At 39.1% G+C, this 20,439-nt stretch overlaps 1 protein-coding gene across 6 annotated transcripts in view; it reads right to left on the bottom strand.

Moving 5' to 3' along the window:
• Positions 1 to 20,439, bottom strand: part of L3MBTL3 (L3MBTL histone methyl-lysine binding protein 3) — a 127,277-nt gene that overhangs the window by 80,742 nt on the left and 26,096 nt on the right. For 3 of the 6 annotated variants that reach the window (XM_081251328.1, XM_081251330.1, XM_081251329.1), the window contains exons 4-12: positions 16,990 to 17,101; positions 16,545 to 16,619; positions 14,943 to 15,102; positions 13,684 to 13,816; positions 11,760 to 11,844; positions 10,063 to 10,154; positions 7,983 to 8,087; positions 2,823 to 2,958; positions 822 to 913 (exon numbers count right to left, since the gene is read on the bottom strand). In XM_081251328.1, the coding sequence (XP_081107454.1) occupies positions 822 to 913; positions 2,823 to 2,958; positions 7,983 to 8,087; positions 10,063 to 10,154; positions 11,760 to 11,844; positions 13,684 to 13,816; positions 14,943 to 15,102; positions 16,545 to 16,619; positions 16,990 to 17,101 (990 nt within the window). The remainder of the gene's footprint in view (positions 1 to 821; positions 914 to 2,822; positions 2,959 to 7,982; positions 8,088 to 10,062; positions 10,155 to 11,759; positions 11,845 to 13,683; positions 13,817 to 14,942; positions 15,103 to 16,544; positions 16,620 to 16,989; positions 17,102 to 20,439) is intronic. The other 3 variants (XM_081251331.1, XM_081251332.1, XM_081251333.1) reach the window with 3 other exon arrangements.

The raw sequence follows: 20,439 nt of genomic DNA, 5'->3' as shown, positions 1-20,439 counted from the left end.
AGAGGAACTGGTCACACTTTTAAGAGTAAGCTGGCCTACAGGGCATAACAGTCTCTACTCTGCCCCTCTAGGAGCAAGAGCTGTCCTGCAAGAGGGTAGTCTGCCCTGGTCCAGTGCTCCTGGGCTTGGCTGGTGAGGCGGGAAGGGCCAGTAAATCTCTTCAACCCCAGGGCTCAGAATCAAGAAACTCATCTGCCAGCAGATACAGGCCATGCATGTACTCCAACTGAGCCCTTACCAACTATAAAGATGAGACTTTGGTTTTCCACCTGCTTGCTCTCTGTTCTTTCCAATGAGATCAGAACTGGGGCAGGGAAGAAGACTAACATAACAGGCCTCCTCAGAGAGGCCAACAGGTCAGGAAGTAGAAAATACAAACACATCCAGACTTGGCTTCTGTTACACTGCAGAACAGAGCTGGAAGCTGGAGAGAAGATTTAAATGATAGTCTCTAGTGTGCAAATCTAAATGGGGCCACATGCATCTCACCACGTGAATCCCATTTGAACAGCACTCCTAAAGCCAAGTGACAGTAACAATGAAATGTCACAATTTTTCTTATGCACCTTAATTGTAAATTATACCTAGGTTTTATACTATGTTGCCTTTTATTACTTAACAAAAAAAGACAGCCATGTTATGGCTAAAAACATATTTATTCATGATGATTTTAAGCTAATTTTAAAGTTTAATTAAGATAAGAGCACTGTATTTACCAAAGCTATAAAATGTATTATAGTTTCTTGTTATCCCTTAATTTATCTAGTGAAACACTCAAAAGCCACTTCCTGTGAAAGGAAAAGTATTTTGGAGGTACTTACTATATTCTGATTTTCAAATAATGACTTGGGAGCAGCCTGAGCTTTGCATGTCTTGAGATAAGTCTGCCAATTAAATTCTTCTTCTTTATACCCTAGGGTAAGCACATATAAACACACAGTAAAATACCAAAATATTTCACACTTAGCTTTCCCCTCCTACTTTTATCTGTAACTCCAACATGCCAAAATCAAGCAATCAGGTGACCCTTTAAATAGACAGTATTTGACTCAGAATTTATATCTATGTATTTTTATACACAGGGTATTTATTTCCAACAAATTATATTATTTTTTTTCAATTCTGAATGAATGGTAATGGATGAAAAGAAAAGGTGTAAGAAAGCAAACATATATTGTACTCAGATGGACTTCTTTTTATTACCAGACCATTTCTATCAGTATTTAGGTAGAATTCCTCAGCAGTGAGCTAGAGTAGTTGAGTTCTTTGTTTTTCCCTCACCCGTTCTACTCTGGGAGACTAACTTGTAGGAACAAGTGGGAAGCTGCAAAAAATGGTAATAACAACAGATAAAATCTTTCTGGCCTGTCACCACAAGAATGACAATTCAAGATTTATGAAGTAAGCATGCTGGCAAATTACAATAATGGAAATGTCCTTGTCTTAATTTTCACAATTTCACGTTTAATGCTGGTAAAGCCAACATTTTCTTCAAAAAGGAAACTGAGCATTTAATTTTATCTACTCATGTGCTCTCTTCTACTTCCATCAAAGTCCAGAGGCTGGTGTGAAAGGAACAGCTAATAATTCACCACATATAACAGGCCAATTTACACAAAGGCTTACAGATTTTCTTCTTCATCCTTATCTTTTCTAGGCGCTTCTGTTTGATCCTTCAGTTATCTGAAAATACCATTCTGCCATTAATTTTTCACTTAAAACCAAAGGATAGCTTGTCCATTAAAACCCAATAACCCTGAGACAGGCCAAAGATATCAAACTAGTAACCTGGTTCTTTGACATCAAGCAAAAAATACTGAATGTAATATGAAAAGGAAGGAAATAAGAAATTATTAAATATATTAGGGATGAACTGAAAAAGACAGGATCTGTTATTCTTGGATGTTTTGTAAACATGAAACAGACAGAAGCACTGGCAGACTGTAATATAAAGAATTTAATAATAAAAGAGTAACTGCTGTTAGTCCAACCCCCAGCTGAACTGATTTTCAGTGTTATATTCTCCTTTCCAGTCTCCTAAATATTCATATACGTAAGTTCAATGCATAATTTCTCAAGATTTTTTATTTACTGAAATGTCAGTAAATATATTTAGCTATGTAAACATGTTAGAACTAACTTTTCAATCATATTTCAAGGATGTATTTGTGCGTGTGTTGTGTGTGTGTATGAAATAGAAATCTGTAGCTAAAACCTGTAGTCAAAATTAAGTATCAAGCAGGTGTTATGTGACATGCAAGTAAGTACATGGATACAGTTTATTCTCTTAAGTAGGATTCTATTTTTTTAATTTTTTTCACTTTATTTTATTTTATTTTTAATTAATTTATTTATTTTTGGCTGTGTTGGGTCTTTGTTGCTGTGCACGGGCTTTCTCTCTAGTTGCGGCGAGCGGGGGCTACTCTTGGTTGTGGTGCGCGGGCTTCTCGTTGCAGTGGCATCTCTTGTTGCGGAGCACGGGCTCTATGTGCGTGGGCTTCAGTAGTTGTGGCTCACGGGCTCTAGAGTGCAGGCTTAGTAGTCATGGCGCACGGGCTTAGCTGCTCCACGGCATGTGGGATCTTCCTGGACCAGGGCTCGAACCCGTGTCCCCTGCATTGGCAGGCGGATTCTTAACCACTGCGCCACCGGGGAAGCCCTAAATTTCTTTCACTTTAATAAACATTTTTCATCATTAACAATAAGCTTAAATTTGGGCCCACCTGAATAATCATAAAGTCTGAATTCTTAAAAATCTAAATTAAGATGTAAGAAAATAAGTGTTTCAGAATATAAAATGTGAAATTAAAAAGTGACAATACCTTTTGGAGGATGGAGTTTGTGGCCAGTTTTCTCACACCACCCAACTGGGTGAATATCCAGAGCATCTGCATTTACCCAGAAGTCATAACAATCAGAATATCCATCAAAGTGCAGCTTTATCCGGTATCCACAAACCTGAAACAGGTAAAGGAGGTCGATTAAAAAACGAAACCAAAAAACCCCAAAAATCCAGAAATTTCTGCACATGTACAAAAATAAATTAACATGGATATCAAGTATGATATGGATTATGTTAATCAAAGCACCCTTGTTAACAGCCACAAAAACAAGTGAACAAATAACAAAATCTAAAAGCAAAGGCTGTCACGTTGGGAAGAGCTGAGCTACAGCATTCTGGCATCACCTTCAGTTCCACCAGGAGCACATGGATCCTGGGTGACAATTCTCCCGGGCAGACAAGTTCTCTGTTCACTCCCTACATTGTACAAGCACATGCTACCAAGGGGAGCCGGCAGCACAGGGTGCACAGCTCCTGCAGGGTGCCAGAGTGGGTGCCCTGCTGTGCACTGGCTCCGTGCTAGCTCTCTGTCCTTTATAAAGCTCCACACACGGCGATATCCAGCCAGACCACGGCTGGTGCAGACACGTGGAGAAGTCAACTTATTCTCCTCTCCACTAGTAGCAGATTGGGGAGAAAGAAAGAAGAGCCTCCCCAGTTCATACTTAGATGAGACAGGCTCCCTGGAATCCAGTGAAAACTCACTCTATGTAACGCATGCCGAATGCTGATGCCACATATCTGCCTAAATTAGGGCCCCACTCGGGGGAGTTCTCAGTTGAAAAAAAAAAAGGTTATGTAGGTTTATGGGGCCTTCGCTGGGTCACGCTTGGCCTTGGGCTCTCAAGACAGTTCAGCCTCTCAGTCTCCTTCCCACTAGCACAGCAGATGTGTTCAAGTGGAACCACACGCCACACCAGACCTCTAACCACTCCAGGGCACCTGCCTCACAGAAGTCTGAACAAGAAGCTTGAGATTAGAGTGCGGAGCCAGGGCAATTCACAATCCCAAAGTAATCAGGAAGCTGTACGGTTACTGCCATGAAGAGTTCTCTAGCGCATACTGTTAGAATTCAAGTGGCAGAACAAACTTACAGAGTGAGTCTCACTTTATGAGAAAAATTATATTCGTGTGACTCCATGTATGTATTTATGTATGTTTCGGCGGGTATATATATATATATTATTATGTGTGTATACATATATACATATGCCCACACATACATACATAAATACATACATGGACTCACACACAAAGGTATATGTATTTAGGCACACACATTTATATACATACTTACACACATATATATGTAAATTCACAGTAAAAAAAAAAAAAGTCTGGAAGGACAGATGCCAAATGTTAACAATGATTTGTTTTGAGAAGTGGGAAAGAAGAGTCAAAAGGGAATGATGGATTTTTAAATATTTTATCTTACATATTAGCATTTAAAAAAATAGAAGGTATTAATGCTACATATATAAAAGTGAAAATAAGCTGACTCCCCCCAGAGAGATAAGAACACCCTGCAGAGCCGAGAATGGGGTCTCTAGAAGCACGATCGTTCGAGAAGGGTAGGTGGCTGCCCCCCACCCATCCCATACCAAGGAGGAGCTCAGGGGCTGCTTCTCTTACAATCCTTGGAGCTAGGCAGGCCCACCCTGCCTTACCCTCAGTTGTCTCTGGTCAATGCCTAAGAAACAAGCCCCTTCGGTAACTTATCCCTTCAACCCTTCAGGGTCATACTGCCCTGAGCTTCTGCCCCGTGCCGTCAACTTCCCACTACTCCCCCTATAATCTCTCTACTATAGCTTAAGCCCTCTGAAACCCTTTGGTAAACGGCCTCCTCCACCCTCAGCTTCCTTGCTCAAAGGCACATCTGCTTCTTCCCTCTGAAGCCTTCCGTCAAGTGGAGGCTGCTCTTTTTCCAACTCTCCATCCCTCCGAGGCCCAAGCGTGGCCTCCTGCCTCAGGCCACACCACGCTCCTGGGCCTGTTCTCCACCCTGCTCCTCTGAGGCCTGTGCCATGTGGCTGCACCACTTCGCCCTCATCATCCTGCATACTACCTCCCAAACATCCCTTGTCACTCGTCACACTAAGCACTGGCTCACTCTCTTCCTTTCCATCCTGAGTAGTTCCACCAGGCACATGGGTGACTCAGCCAATACCGCAGCTCCTTCTCCCTGCACTTCCTCTTCCCATGGGTCCTGTCCCATCAGAAACTGCGCTGCCTTTCAACGATTAAATTAACACATCCATTCAGTTTGCTAACTCAGTTACTCCTGATACACTTCCTTCTGAATCTCAATGAAAACTCTAGCATCTCACATTGATTCCTCTACTTTCTCCATAGCATCCTCCTTTCTCTGAAGCCTCCTTCCTTAGCAGTCACTTAAAATATTTTGTCAACATTTTAAATTGTTGCCCTAAAATGTTGTCTGACAAAACTCCATTATCCCAAGTATCCACCCAGTCTGCACCTATACCTGGTCTAGGGACTGGTGTTAAGGGAAAAAGATGACACAAAGTCAATCCTCATTATTCATGGTTTCCGTATTTGCAAATTCACCTTGATAACATACATTTGTAACCCCAAAATAATATTTGTGGGGTCTGGGGACACGTGCATGCACAGAGTGGTGAAAAATCTGACTCACCCAACATGCAAGTTTCTAGCTGAGGCTGAACAAGGCAAGATGCTCTGCCTTCGTGTTTCGTACCTCACCCTACAAGCAAGTGTCCTTTATGTTACCTACTTATTTAGTGTCACGTCTTTTCATGTTTTGTGCTTTTTGTTGAGATTTTGCTATTTAAAACCGCCCCTAAGCCTAGTACTGAAGTGCTAGGTAGTGTTCCTAAGTACAAGAAGGCCGGCAAGTGCCTGACAGGGAAGATATGTGTAACAGATAAGCTTCATCAGGCATGAGTTACAGCGCTGGTGGCCATGAGTTCAATGTTACCGAATCAACAATAGACAAACAGGTTGTCTTCACACAGAAACATAAAACAAGGTTAGTGCTGATCGGCTGACGAGAATGTTGTGACCAGAGGCTCCCAGGAACCTAACCCTGTATTTCCCCTAAGCGCAATGGTTCAGTAGTATTTACGGAATATAACTACCATAAATAACGTGAATCAAATGTACCTGTTTACCGCACTCTCCCTACTGCACAGCAATCCTTCTAGACGTGCCTGGCCAGTTCCCTCTCCCATTCTTCACAATGGCCTTTTTAAACCTCCTCCCTATCCTTCAGCTACCAATCCCACTATCTCTATCGTCAATCTCAGCTGACGATTTACCTCCAGAAGTTGCCTCCAAACTGGCAAACCTGCCCACGCCCACCACACCCACCCTTTCCTGCTCTCCCCTGCAGAACCCAAGGAGAGATTCCCCTGCTGGCGAAGGCTTGGCTCTCCTCATATACTCTGGATCCCATCTTCTCCCATCCCTTCTTTGTCAATCATCTGCTCTCTCTGAGCCTTCCAATCCTCTGCTCCCTAATGACTTCTTCAGAATTCAAGCACTCTCACGCCAGTCTCTTCTCATTACAACAAAAAGGGAGGGATGAGGGAGAGAGCAAGAAAAAGTAAAGAAAAAACTATCTCTTAGGCTTAGACAAATTCGTGTACACTCTTGGTGAAAATCTAACAACTGATAAACTTTTTTGGAGCACAAAATAGCAATATGCATCAAAATGTAAACATCCTTAACTTTCAACCCGGTAATTCTAGGGATGGCTCCTACAGACATACTCACTATGCAAAAAACAAAACAAAACAAAACAAAACAAAGGCCAACAAAAAAACACCGAAATATAAAAGGATGCTCACAGAGGCACTGTTTGTAATAATGAGAAAGTGAAGACCACTCAGTTGTTCATCAATATGAGAACAATTAGATAAACTGCAGCAATTCAGTGAAATGGAATACTACTCACTGGTTAAAAATATTATATACGTATAATATAATATATAAGATACAGTGTCACAAAAGCAAGTTGCATAATATTATGTGTGATATCACTTACATGTAAAAAAGAGAAAAATATATTTATACATATTTTTACATGCATAGAAAACATCTGGAAGGAACACCACAAACTCACAAGTGTCATTATCTTTGGGATACAGAATGAGGAAAACAGGGTGGACACAGAACTTCTATTTTTTTAAATTATATATACTCTTACACTACCTGACATTTCCAGGATGAGCAAACATTAATTACTGTAATGATAAAAAAAAAAACAACTAGACAAACTAAAATAAATTTCCTTTAAAACCAAGTGTTGAAACACACACACACACACACACACACACACCTCCCTTAAAAAGTTTCCCTTGTCTTTTACAGCCAACTTCTTAAAAGCAGTCTATACTTACTGAATGTTTTCATAAATCTCAGTTGTTCTGAGAACTGTATAAGCTAATACATGGAAAACACTCAGCTCAGCATCTGTCCCATGGTACACGCTATGTAACGGTATGTTATTATTTATGGTGACTGTCATCATCCAGCTATCAGATGAGACTGTGTTGTGTAGGAGCCAAACGTCTTACAAATCCACTAAGTCACTGAAGGAAAGCTATGATAACTAAAACTAATACACATCCTGGTCTTATTCTTTGAGGAAAATTTTAAAAGATACATACCCTTGACTCAAGGAAGAGAAGAAGAAGGAGGCAAGTACATAAAGGAAGAAAACAATTCTAAGAGCTTTCAGTAATATATTGGACTAAGATATACCTAATTGACTTGGACATCTTTTCCCAAAAAATTTCAAAGAGATACCTTGAAATACTGAAAGTAATATAAATATCCGTTGGTCTGTTCCTTATGTTAAGGAACATGGTATGGTAAAGCCTATGGCGTCAGGCAGACCAGGGGTCAAATCCTGGTTCTACTACTTTGAAGCTGTGTGGCCTTGTATACCTCACTTAGCCTCTCTGAGCCTCAGTTCCTTCATCTATAGAACAGGGATGAAAAGGCGTTCTTGCAAAGATTAAATGAGGTAATGTTTACAAAACGCTAAGCACCGTGCCTGGCATAAAGTAAGCACTCAACAAATGGCACCTTTTCCCATTATTAAATCCCTATAATCACTATTTTGTTTTAAAAATAAAGATGAGGCAAAGCTTACCTCAGCCACAGTGAGGACGCAGTACACGGACTGATGCTCAGGGTCCACGCCTTCTAATTTCATGCCAACTTTAAACCCATTTTTGTTATATGGAAAAGACTGATACTAAAATGCAAAATGACAGCAGTTTTAGTGAGTGATCACCATTCTTAAATAAAGACTATATAACCAAATACATAAACAACTCCTAAAAATCCAAAAGAAAAGGATCACTGGGTCATCTCATGGAAAAATGGACAAAGACTATAAACAGGAGACAGAAAAGGAAATTTAAATGTCTTATCGACTTAAAAAGATGCTCAATCTCCCCCATAAGAGTCAGACAAAGTAAAATTACAGTAAAATATACTTCACCTATCAGACTGATAAAGATCAAAAAGTTTGGTTACAGCACATTGGCAAGGCTCTAGGGAAAGAGACGCACACATACATCGCTAATAGCGACATAAACTTGTACAAACTCTAGCAATCTCATGATATCCATAAAAAAGAACATTCTCTTTGACTCAGCAATTCTAATCTTGGGAAATTATCCAACAGAGATAGCCACATATGTGCTAAAGGAGAGGTGTACGAGGTTATTCACCAAAGCATTTACTTACCAAAAGACTCATGTATATATAGTATATATTCCATATATACATAGTATATATATATATATAGTATATATTCCATATATACATAGCATTTCATCTTATATCTGTTCCATAATAATTTAAGGTGGTCCCTACCGACACATATATGTGTGTCATACTCATGTAATATATATGACATACAGATATGACATACATGTCAATCAATAGGGAGCAGCTTACATTATTATGGAACAAACATAAGATGGAATACGACGCATCAGTATAAAAGACTGATGAAGTGGTTAGATGAACTGAGATGGAATCATCTCCAAACTAAGTTAGACAAAAAAGCAAAGTCCAAAACAGTATGTGACATATGTTATCATTTGGTTAAAGACAGGGAGGGGAGGATTTCTGTCTATATATTGCTTATATGTACATACAATTTTCTTATAGTGCCTTCATGTTTTAATCACATGAATGTATTACTGATTCAAGTAATTAGCTGTATTTAAGCTTTTTAAAAAAAATTGTAAAAAAGTCTATTCTGCAAAGGACCAAAGTTGCAGAAAATAATTATACAGAACAAGTCATATGCAATTAATATTACATATTAAATATTTTAATGTAGATGTAATCATCCCAACATTTACTATTCACCACTTTTTAAAAAAATTTTATTGAATACTCACCACTTTTTAAAAACTCTGTGTTCATACATATATATAACAAAGTATTGATGGCAGATTTATTACATACCATGATTAAATATAATTAAATCATTTAAACCAAGGGTCAGCAAACTACAGTTTAAGGGACAAATCCAGCCCACCACCTATTTTTGTAAATAAAATTTTACTGGAATACAGCCATGTTCATTCATTTATGTATTGTCTCTAGCTACTTTCATTACAAGAACAGAGTTGAGTTGTTACATCTGAGACCACATACCCCATAAAGCCTACAATATTTTCTATTGTCCTTTATGGAAAAAGTTTACTGACCCCTGGTCTAGCCCAGAGACAGCAGTTCCCACTCAGAACTACTTTTATTGATTTTAAATCACTTATGATAAAATATTTTTCCATAGTTATATAGTAACCCATCTTTTGATGTTTTGTTGTGATATTATGTAAACCACAGTAACTCATTTTTATTCTCCCAAAGACATAATGTTGACATGAAATTTTACGCTAGTTCTTCTTTATCTACTAGTTTTTCAGTAGTAGTAGAAACATCCCTTTTAAAATCAATGAGAAAGCCTGGTAAATATTGAGAAGAAAGAGCACACGCACGTGTGTGCGTGTGCGTGGGGTGTGCTCATGCACATGGCACTGGGGAAGGTGTGCGTATAAATGCTAGCTGCCCTCGGAGGCACCCCTCCACATATGAAAAACAATATGTTTGAGAAATTATCCCAAGTCACATTTCCTAAACAGACAGTAGAAACAGCAGTACCAATTCCAGAGAAGCGTTATGGACAATGTTTCTAGAAGGGCCAGTACCTCCTTGAACAGCTTTGCTGGCACTGCCACAGCTTTTTCCTCTTCCAGGTAGGACGCCCAGCACCAAGCTTTCTTTCCTTTAGGAGGCAGACCTGAAAAGCGAATGAAACTAAAATGATAGGATTTCCAAATCTAAGAAATCAGAGTGGTACACTATGAACTCTCACTTCCCTAACTATCCCCAGGCCTGGCTCTTCTCTTACTTTCATGGCTGGTATTTCTCAATCTCTTTTCCTGGCTCCTCTTCCAAAGAAATGAGAGCTAACAAGTGAACTGTGTGTATGTCCAGGTATGAGTGTAGAGAAAAGAAGCAGAAGAACTTAAGGTTAATGAAGAAGATGTAGTAGGAAGCCAAGAAAGAACAGTACCATGGAAGCTACAGCAAGTAAGAGCTTCTTCTAGAAGCAGGATGATCAAAATTTTTTTCCTAAGGAATCAAGAAGTTGAGGACTGAGAAAAGGTCAGTGCAACGAGTGGTTAGGGACTGACTGCTAATCTTTCTCCAAGATTTAAAAAAAAAGGGGGGGGCGGGGAATCAAGGTGCCAAAGGCCAAATTGAAGTAGCAAAAGAATACATAAATGATAAACATATGGAGTCAGCAAATATCAATTTTATTTGGGATTAATTTGACAAAAAATGAAAATGAAAGAAAGGATGTAACAGCTTGATGGGTATTAAAATTGGAGGAATGGTATTTTGGGGATGAGATTGCAACAGGCAATGATGAAGCTCATGAAGAGGAAAAAAAATGGAACACCTAAGAGGGGGGAAATGACTGAAGGAACAAGGTCACAGAAGGGCCAGAGCCCTGAGAGTAGGAATGAAGGGGAAGGAAGAGCCAGGATAAAGACACTTTTGAGGCAGAGTGCAGAGTAACTGAGCATTTACTCCCTTTAATTTCAGTGACATAAGATAGAAGGTCATCTCCCCCAAAACCTAAAAGTTAGGCTGTGTGCTTGACACAGGTAGAAATATCTCAAACTCTTTTTGAGCAATTAAGAGCTGAATGAGCGAGGAATGCAGCCAAACCCGGAAGAGGAGCGCTGGGTTCAGGCCTGGATTTGCAGGGACAATGTGACTGGCAGGTCAGAACGGGACTGTGCAAAGTAGAGTGACCTAACATGGAGGACCGGACAGCCAGATGTGGCAGGTCCTTTCTTTGGATACAGCCTAGTGGGGCACACGGAGGCTTCTATGGAGATGACCCAAGGCCCACGATGAATAAGGCAGCGAGTTCATCCACCAAGTACTGCAGGGCAGGGCCTCATGAGAGTAAAGGACTAGATTCCTCATGAGAATAAAGTGTTCCTTGAGGAACAAAGGAAAAAAAAGGTACCAGCTCAGGAGGTCATGGTTGAGAGAAAACTTTAAAAATCTATAACCTTAGGAAATGAATAGGAACAGAGGTTTTAGTCAAAGCGCATAAGTAAAAGTACCTACTGGATGGAAAAATAAATAATGGAAAGTGGTCTCAAGTTTGCCCTGACACTACTCAAAAGTTGCTAATTTCCACTTCTCCCCCTTATCTACTTCTTCTAAACTCTAATTTTTATTGACACAATTTAATCAAAGAAAACCCCCAAATGATCCTTTAACTGCCATAGTGTGCATTACAATTAAGACTAAAATGTCTACCTGTGTGAAATCTTTTCAGCTTCATAAAGTTACAAATAAAATCTTCCTTTCATCAACTCACCCTGCTTTAATACAGCCGAATCACCTCGCCTTTTCCTTCGGGCTCTCTGCGAACCCCTCAGGATTCTTCCATCCTGTTTGTTTTCCTACAATAAGGAAGAAAAGTTTATGATTTTAAAAAGTTCATGAAATTGGCACCAATGAAAAGTTAGAGAGCTGTCAGAAAGCATTATTTTTGGGGGGACTCTTCTTCAATTTCACTTCATAACTTTTAAAAGAAAGTAAGAATATAGGTCACTTGAGAACTGTGTTGCTGTTGGCCTGAGGTCCTTACAAAATAAGAACATTTCCAAGAATTACACTCTGTTATAGTACAGATACAGCTCCCACCTCCTTGAAACACTTTCTTCTTTCAGCTCCTGGACCACTCTGTTCTGGTTTCCCTCATATCTCACTGGCCCCTCTTTCTCAGTCCCTTTGCTGACATCTCCTGCAACCTAATCCCCTTCTCTTCTTTATCTAATCATTCTCCCTAGGTTTTAAAGATCATTTGTCTGCTGAATATCCCACATCCGTATCTCTAGCCCTGACCTCTTCCCTAGCTCCACATTCATGTATCCAGATGCCTACTTGGGATCTTCGCGTGGATGTCTAATAAGAATCTCAAACTCACGACGGCCAAAGGACTCTAGATTCTATACTCCACTCTGGCCTTACCATTCTCAAGTAATGGCATGATTAGCCAGTCAATAGTTCAAGCCAAAAAGCTAAGAGTTATCTCTGATTCTTCTCTTTCCCTCACACACCCTGACAACCCTACCTTCAGCATCTATCTCAAATCCACTGACTTCTATCTTAAATAGCCCTCTTATTTAGTCACTGCAATAAACTCCTAACTGGTTTCCCTGATTCTACTCTTGCTCTCACATGTCAAAGCTAGTGATCATTTTAAAACATTACTCCCATCAAAGTATTCCCCTGCCTTCAACTTTCCAATGGCTTCCTATCATACTCAGAATAAAGTGAAAACCCATTACCACACAGAACTCTTCAGCTTCATCTTACTCCATTCTCCCCTAGCCCTCAAGGCTCAACTACCTTGTCTTCTTTATTTCCTTAAACAAAATACGCTACAGGCATTCTTATCTTATGGTCTTTTCCCTAGCAATTCCACTGCCCCACGGGGCTTCTCACTCCCAACTTTTTTTCTTATTATTCATATCACATTGTCCAAGCCACCCTCCCTAGGAGGCCTCACTGATAACCCAACTTAAAGCAGTCAGATCATCTTAATGCCCCATTGTAATTCTCGGCATAGCACTCATCACAGGCTGATATTTCCCCTGTTTATTTTGTTAATTTTATGTCCCCTTAACAAGAATGTAATGTCCCTGAGGAAAGAAACCCTGTCTTCCTGCTGTCTTATTCATCCCTGCATTCCCAACTCCTAAAACAGTGACTAGCCAATAATCGTTGCTCAATATTGATCTTAAGGAAAATGCTTTGAGACCTCAAAGTTCTCTTTTCGTATAGAGTTACTAATAAATATTTTAGAGGGGGGATGTTTATGTTTTAATTAGCATACTGTGAATTAGTTTTAGCTAAATATACCTGACATTTATCTGCCATTTTATACCTACTCACCTAGTTTTATGACATCTGTCTGCAATTTACCAAAATGGGATTGGCATTTTGCTGTCAAGAGGAGTCTAAAATTAATTTGCGAAACTGCAGGTTCTCCTGGTGCCGCTCTCACTGCAGCAGTAAATTCCAGAACATCCTACTTCTTCACCCTGAGGAAGGGGTACTACTATTTACAACTCCCATCTTGAGATGAGGACAGTGACACAGAGAGGGTAGGTGGGTAACCTCCTGATGGTAAAACAAGGTCATGGAACCAACATGTGAACTCAGGTAACTGGCTCCAGAGCCAGTGCCTTGGGCCGCGGTGCTACCCGCGAAGGAAAAGCCCTGTGGGTACTAACCGTCTCCTCATCTCGCTCTTCCTCCTCTTTGGAGTCCGCTTTCAGAGATAACTTTGGCTTTTTCTTCCGACTACACTTAGGATCTTCCTCCTCATTGTCTTCTCCCACGTCCCTTTCTTCCTTCTGATCTCTGCTGAATTTATAAACCCAAAAAAGTGACAGGAGACAATACCCATCAAATATCTGCATGTTGATTAGCAAACGCAAAAATCATTAAAAAAATATTTAACCACCAGGAGAATGGTGTACATATCATCGATAAGAGACACTTCAAACCACCATCATGTATAACACTGTCGAGACAGAAAGTGGAAATTAGCTTATGTATTAATTTATATAATTAATTATTATAATTAGGTAATTAATGATATAATTTTAAAAGGGCACCAGCACTACAGGTGAAACAGGTTCTAACAAGTTTAAAATTATTTGTCTTCCACAGCTGCCATCCATACTAATAAAAGAATCGATTATTTAGAAATATTCTAGTCTTCAGGGGCAATTTTAAAGCAAAGATCTAGCACTTATTAAGAATGCCAAGTCCAACTGAAAAAGGCCAAGTATAACTTTGTAAAACATCAGGTGGCTAATGAAAACAGACAATTCTCCAGCCTGTTCTGATTAAAACACATGGGAAACTCCACTCAAACATAAATGCCAAGTCATTTATTTGTAGTATACAAGTATGTACAGGAAATACACCTTGTGGGTGATAAGCTGACCTTGTCACACAGTTCCCAATGACAGTCACACCACCCTGACTCGGAATCCTCAATCCATCCTGAGATCAGTAGTAACACAACTACCACACTACTCACTATGGCCATTCAGCAGATTCTCAGTCAGGAGAAGCTTCAGTCCATTTGTGGAGTTTTAGCTGAATTACCTAAGACCTCCCAAAATATAAACAAAAGTGTGTTTCCACAAACATGAGTATCATTAAAATGTGTGTGTAGCCCAAAGAAATCTAAATACTCTTGGTTGGGGAGCAATAAAATTAATGTAAACAAAAGGCCAAAGAAAGAGGCAGAGGTTGTATTGCAGCTAGGACGTGAACAGCACAACTCAGTTCAGACATGACCAAAGACCCCAGTCCAGTAGTGGGATCAGGGTCCAAGTGTCTCCAAATGGAAAGTCTCTGGGGGAAAAAAGATATTTTTGGATGACAGACATCAGAAAGCACAAAACCTCTGTATTCCCAAGCACCAGGCCCTTGGACTCAAACTCATTTTATAGATGGAATGAGGGCAAAAACCTACTTGTCTTTGACATGCCGAGCACAATTCTGGCTGCAATAGTTTCCTCCAGAAAGACACTCATCTACGTTGCCATACTGACAACAGTTCTCACAGAATTGAAGCCCTTCTACTTTCACTGGATCCTTCAACCTGAAAGGCATCCCAGTCTTCTCGGAAAAGACTAGAAGACGAAAAGAAGAAAAAAAATTTAAAACCGTGACAGAAATCATTGCAAAACACATTTAGACTTTTTCTTCTAATAATTTTGTTAGCAACACAATAAAAGAATAATGTTTGTTGAATGAATGAATGAATGATCAAACTACATAGCGCTTGGGAGGGAGAAGAGGATGGGCTTGACAGGAATCACTCAAATTATTTACATAACACACAAAAAAATTCTTCAGAAAAGGTAAACAAAAGCTTGTCCAAGGCTTTTTCTACAGAGTTCAAAGTAAAATGAAGAAAATTTCATTAGTCCCTAAATTCAGAAGATGAAACAACCATCCATAGAATCCTATACAGCTGTATCTTTTTGACAAAACTTTAAAAGGGTTATCTATGTTATATAGTGTTTTTGATGAGTGACTCTTTTACTTAATGGGCTGAATCAACATCTTTCTATTTTACTTTTAATGTAGAAGATCTCCTAAATCATAATTATCCATATTGTCTAGGAGCTCACATTTCCTTTTGCTTGAATCGTTAGGCTAATCATTCATTCAGCAAACATTTATTAGGCACCAATTTACGCTAGACACTGATAATGACAGTATAGACCTTGCCCAAGAGAGCTCACAGTCTAGAAGAGAAGACAGACAAGAAAACCAATATTTATAATAAAATGTGATACATGCAATAATTGAAGCATGAACAAGTTCCAGAAGTAGTACAGAGGAAGAAGTGACTCATCCAGCCCGGGGGGAGGTCAAGGAAAGATTTTCTGATATAAAGCCTCAACAGGGTTTTGAAGGCCAAGGAGGAATTTACCAACTGGACAAAGAGAGAAACAGCATCCCAGCCAGAAGAAACAGCATGAGCAAAAAAGGCAGGAAAGTATGAAACCGCATGATATGCTGGGAGAATTTTATGTAATTCAGTGCTGCTGGCCCTGCCAGAACACAGCATACAAAGAACAGAACAGAGAGCAAAGACACAAAGCAAGCAGGTGGGTGCGGGTCATCCAGATCTTTGTCTGTTTTGCTAAAAAGACAATAAGAAGTTGGTGAAGTGTCAGATAAGCAATCTACACAAGTTCCTCTGACTTCGGTGTGTGGGATAAATTGGGGGAAATCAGAAGCAGAGTGATCCTTTAGGAGCCCGTCTGCAGTAATTCAGGTGAGAGGTGATTAGGCCCTAAACTAAGGCAGTGGCAGTGATAATAGGTAGAAAAGGCCAGATCTGAGACGTATTTAGGAAATAAAAACCAAGAGGATTAAGTAACAGGCTATGGGGCTGGGAGAGAACAAATTCAGGATGACTCCTAGATTTCTTGCTTGTCCACTGGGTGGATGGTGCTACCATCAATTGATATTACGGGCTACAGAAGAAAAAGCAGGTTGGGGGGAGGGGAGAAAGAAAGAGAAAATGAATCGCATTTCAGACATGTGGAGTTTGAGGTACCTGTGGGACATCCAGGTGGAGATGTCCAGTAGGCAGGTGGAAATACGGGCCTGGAGCTCAGGGGAGAGGTCGGGGCTGGAGATATAGATTTAGGAGTCATCAGCATATAGGTGTTAGTTACAACCATCGGAGTAGATGAGAAAAAAGTGGCAGGCTTTTGGCTAAGTCACCTGGGTAGGCTATTACAACATGGATTTACTGGATAATTTCCAATTAACCTTATGCTATGACAGATCTGGCATAAAGAAAAAGACACTTTATAGTTATTTTAAAATATAAAAGCTGGTTCCATATTAGTGTCGTCATAGAAATTGACCTAAGAATATGTGACACAAAGATCACCCAGGATTTTGAAAGTTCCAGCCTATTATAAAACCTTATGTATTCTTACATTAAAACTCTTCAAACAAAAAAAGAAAGGACAATGCAGATGACCTGTTCTTACCTTCTTGAGCAGTTGGTACCATCCAAGTTGTGGTAGCTGTTGCTTTTTTAACATTTTCCATCTCACTCTCATCTGTTATAACTTCCAAGGCGCCAAACTCATTTACACGGAACTAGCGACAATAGTAGAAAGAGGCAAAATTTACAAAAGTGCTCAGAAAAGTCATCATTTAATGGCTGGCACATGTAGTCTTTAAGCAAATGAACTACGTTTTTATAAAGTTAATTTCAACAACTATATCCAGAAAAGCCTGCTACCGCTATTAAGCCCTTTGCATTTACCAATTCTGGAATTTCAGGAAGGGAGAATAGAACAATGCGACAAAGAACGTCTTAAGGATACAAACAACCACCCCTGCACTGTCCTATGGAGGTGCCAGCTCACTTATATGGCTTATAATTTCAAACATTATTTTTTTTTTTTTGCTAAGACTGCTTTTCTTATTTCATATTCCTGCTTATTTGATGATCAAAGTCAGTAAAAGGAGAATTACTGTTTTCCCAGGAATCAACTTGTCTCACCCAAGTTCACCTAGTTCAAAGAACAGGAATATCATCATTCTAGAAATTGTGATTTGCATGTCCCTATCCCCATATTCCAAGATATGAGGAAGGAAGGCTAAGCGTGAGTCATGGGACCCCCGGCCCTATACCTCCTCTTTCTTTCACTGCTCTTTAGAATTCTCTGTTATATTCATTCACTTCTAGTCCTCCTAAACTAAACCACTGGTAATATCTATGAGATGTGAACAAGCTTACTAGCTTCAGGCCAATTTTATCACTAAAAAGTAAGGGCATCTTGATTTCATGGGCATTTTTGACCCCAAATATTGAAAATTTCCTCTCACCTCATGGCGAGTCTCAAACCAAGTATTCTTCTGCAATCTCCTGGACATACAGTTTATGTGTTGAAGACTTTTAACCACTACCTGTGTGCAGGGGCCCCATTCTCTTTGAAACAGCTAGGTTTACTCTCACATTCACGAAGGTCAAAGTTATTCTGTATTCCTTCTGTTTTTCCACAAAACAGAATGACATTAGGGATCCACTAATCTTGACAGGGGATGAAGAGCTAGAAAGCTCAAAATTCAAAAGGATTATAAAACTTTCGGCTTAAAGTTTTTAGATCTCTCACAGAAATATAGATGAGCATGCAAATATGCAGTATTTAAATAAGGCCTTCCACTTCCCAATCTAAAAATCTATTTGGTCAACATGCCAACAGAATGATTTATTTTACCAAACTAGATTCAGACTACAAGTCAGAAACACCATAAGCAAAAATTACAACTAATTATTCTTTCCACCAGGTGAAAATAGCACCTTAAACAATTTTCTGCACATAGTCTACAATTATTAAAAGCTTTCTAGACTGAACAAGTGACATAGTTACGGAAGGTGAAAATGTTTTCTCTCTATTTCATATTCCAGATACAAGTTCCCAGGTAACATGTATATACTAAACCTAGTGCGTTCACCTAAAAATGTCAGTTTAGGAGGTGGTAAAAAGTCAATTGGAAGGGAAAGAGCTAAAAATAACTTTACTTTTTGAAAAAAAAAATAAAATTTTAAATGACCAACTCTGAAACCAGAATATTTCAAAATAAAGCTGACAGTACCATCTACTGGGCAAGAGTAGAAAAGCCAAGCCATCATGATTATTAATTAATGATGTTAAAAACTATGGCAGAAAATCAATTCTGAATGAAAAATTTTTAAAAACTGGCACCAGCCCAGGTAAGTAAGTTTATTTTTACTATATGTTGATGTTAATTTAAACTTTTTTTGACAAATAAAAAATGTGGGAAATAGCACAAAATATTTACATTACACAGAAAGTGTCCTGTGGCTTAAATTTCCAAATTGCTGCTAAACTACACCTTGGCATTTCAAACACTGAGAAAGAGAACACAGCTGAGTGGAATCTTCAAATCAAAATTCAGACCTATTACACCTGGGAGTTTTAGGTTCAAATACTTTCAAAGTTAAAAGGTAATATTCCCACATCACAACACTTAATTCCATTTATCTTTTCCCTCTCGTAATAGTTATTGCCAGTAACTGACCTACAGTCTAAGCACAAAGTAAAGATGCAGTGCACTTAGGGAAACGGTTAACTCCCGTAAGCCAGGGACCCATGGACGGACGTAAGGGGTTGATAAATCCCAGGAAATATATGCAAAATTATGGTTAAGGGCACATATATGTTTATCTAGGGATGGAGTTTATAAGTTTTATCATATTCTCAAAGGCATCCTATAACCCTGAAAAAAATTTAATAATCTACTCTAACCAAAGTTACTTTATTTCAATAATTAGAACATTCTCTAACACTATATACAAAAATAAACTCAAAATGGATTAAAGACCTAAATGTAAGACTGGATACCATAAAACTTCGAGAGGAAAACATAGAACACTCTTTGACATAAATTATAGCAATAGTTTGCGGGGTCTACCTCCTAAAACAAAGGAAATAAAGGCCAAAAAAGGAGGGACCTATTTAAACGTAAAAGCTTTTGCACAACAAAGGTAATCATCGACAAAAGGAAAAGATAACCTACTGAATGGGAGGAAATATTTGCAAATGATATGACCAATGAGGGGTTAATATCCAACATATATAAACAGCTCATACAACTCAACACCAAAAAACAAGCAGCCCAATTAAAAAATGGGCAGAAGAACTGAATAGACATTTTTCCAAAAAAGACATACAAATGGCCAATAGACACATGAAAAGATGCTCAACATCACTAATCATCAGGGAAACGCAAATCAAAACCCCAATGAGATATCACCTCACACCTGTCAGAATGGCCATCATCAAAAAGGATACAAATAACAAATGTTGGCAAAGATGTGGAGAAAAGGGAACCCTCCTACACTGTTGGTGGGAATGTAAACTGGCACACCCACTGTGGAGAACAGTGTGGAGATTTCTCGAAAAACTAAAAATAGAACTACCATATGACCCAACAATTCCACTCCTGGAAATATATCCAAAAACCCAAAATCACTAACTTGAAAAGATACATGCAACCCAATGATCATAGCAGCATTATTTACGATTGCCAAGATATGTGAGCAACCTAGTGTCCATCAACAGATGAATGGATAAAGAAGATGTGAGAGAGATATGTATATCACATACTATATATTATATATATATATAAAACACACACACACACACAATGGAATACTACTCAGCCATAAAAAGAGAATGAAATTTTGCCATTTGCAGCAACATGGATGGACTTGGAGGGCATTACACTAAGTGAAACAAGTCAGACAGAGAAAGACAAATACTATATGGTATCACTCATATGTGGAATCTAAAAAATACTGATACAACAAACTAGTGAATATAACAAAAAGAACCACACTCACAGATATAGAGAACAAACTAGTGGTTACCAGTGGCGGCGGGGGGGAGGGGCAACATGGGGTA

This window comes from Mesoplodon bidens (genome assembly GCF_964165515.1).
Source record: "Mesoplodon bidens genome assembly, chromosome: 12".
NCBI classification, from domain to species: domain Eukaryota; kingdom Metazoa; phylum Chordata; class Mammalia; order Artiodactyla; family Ziphiidae; genus Mesoplodon; species Mesoplodon bidens.
Note: the sequence above shows the minus strand (reverse complement) of the source record. Positions and strands in the feature narration are given on the sequence as shown.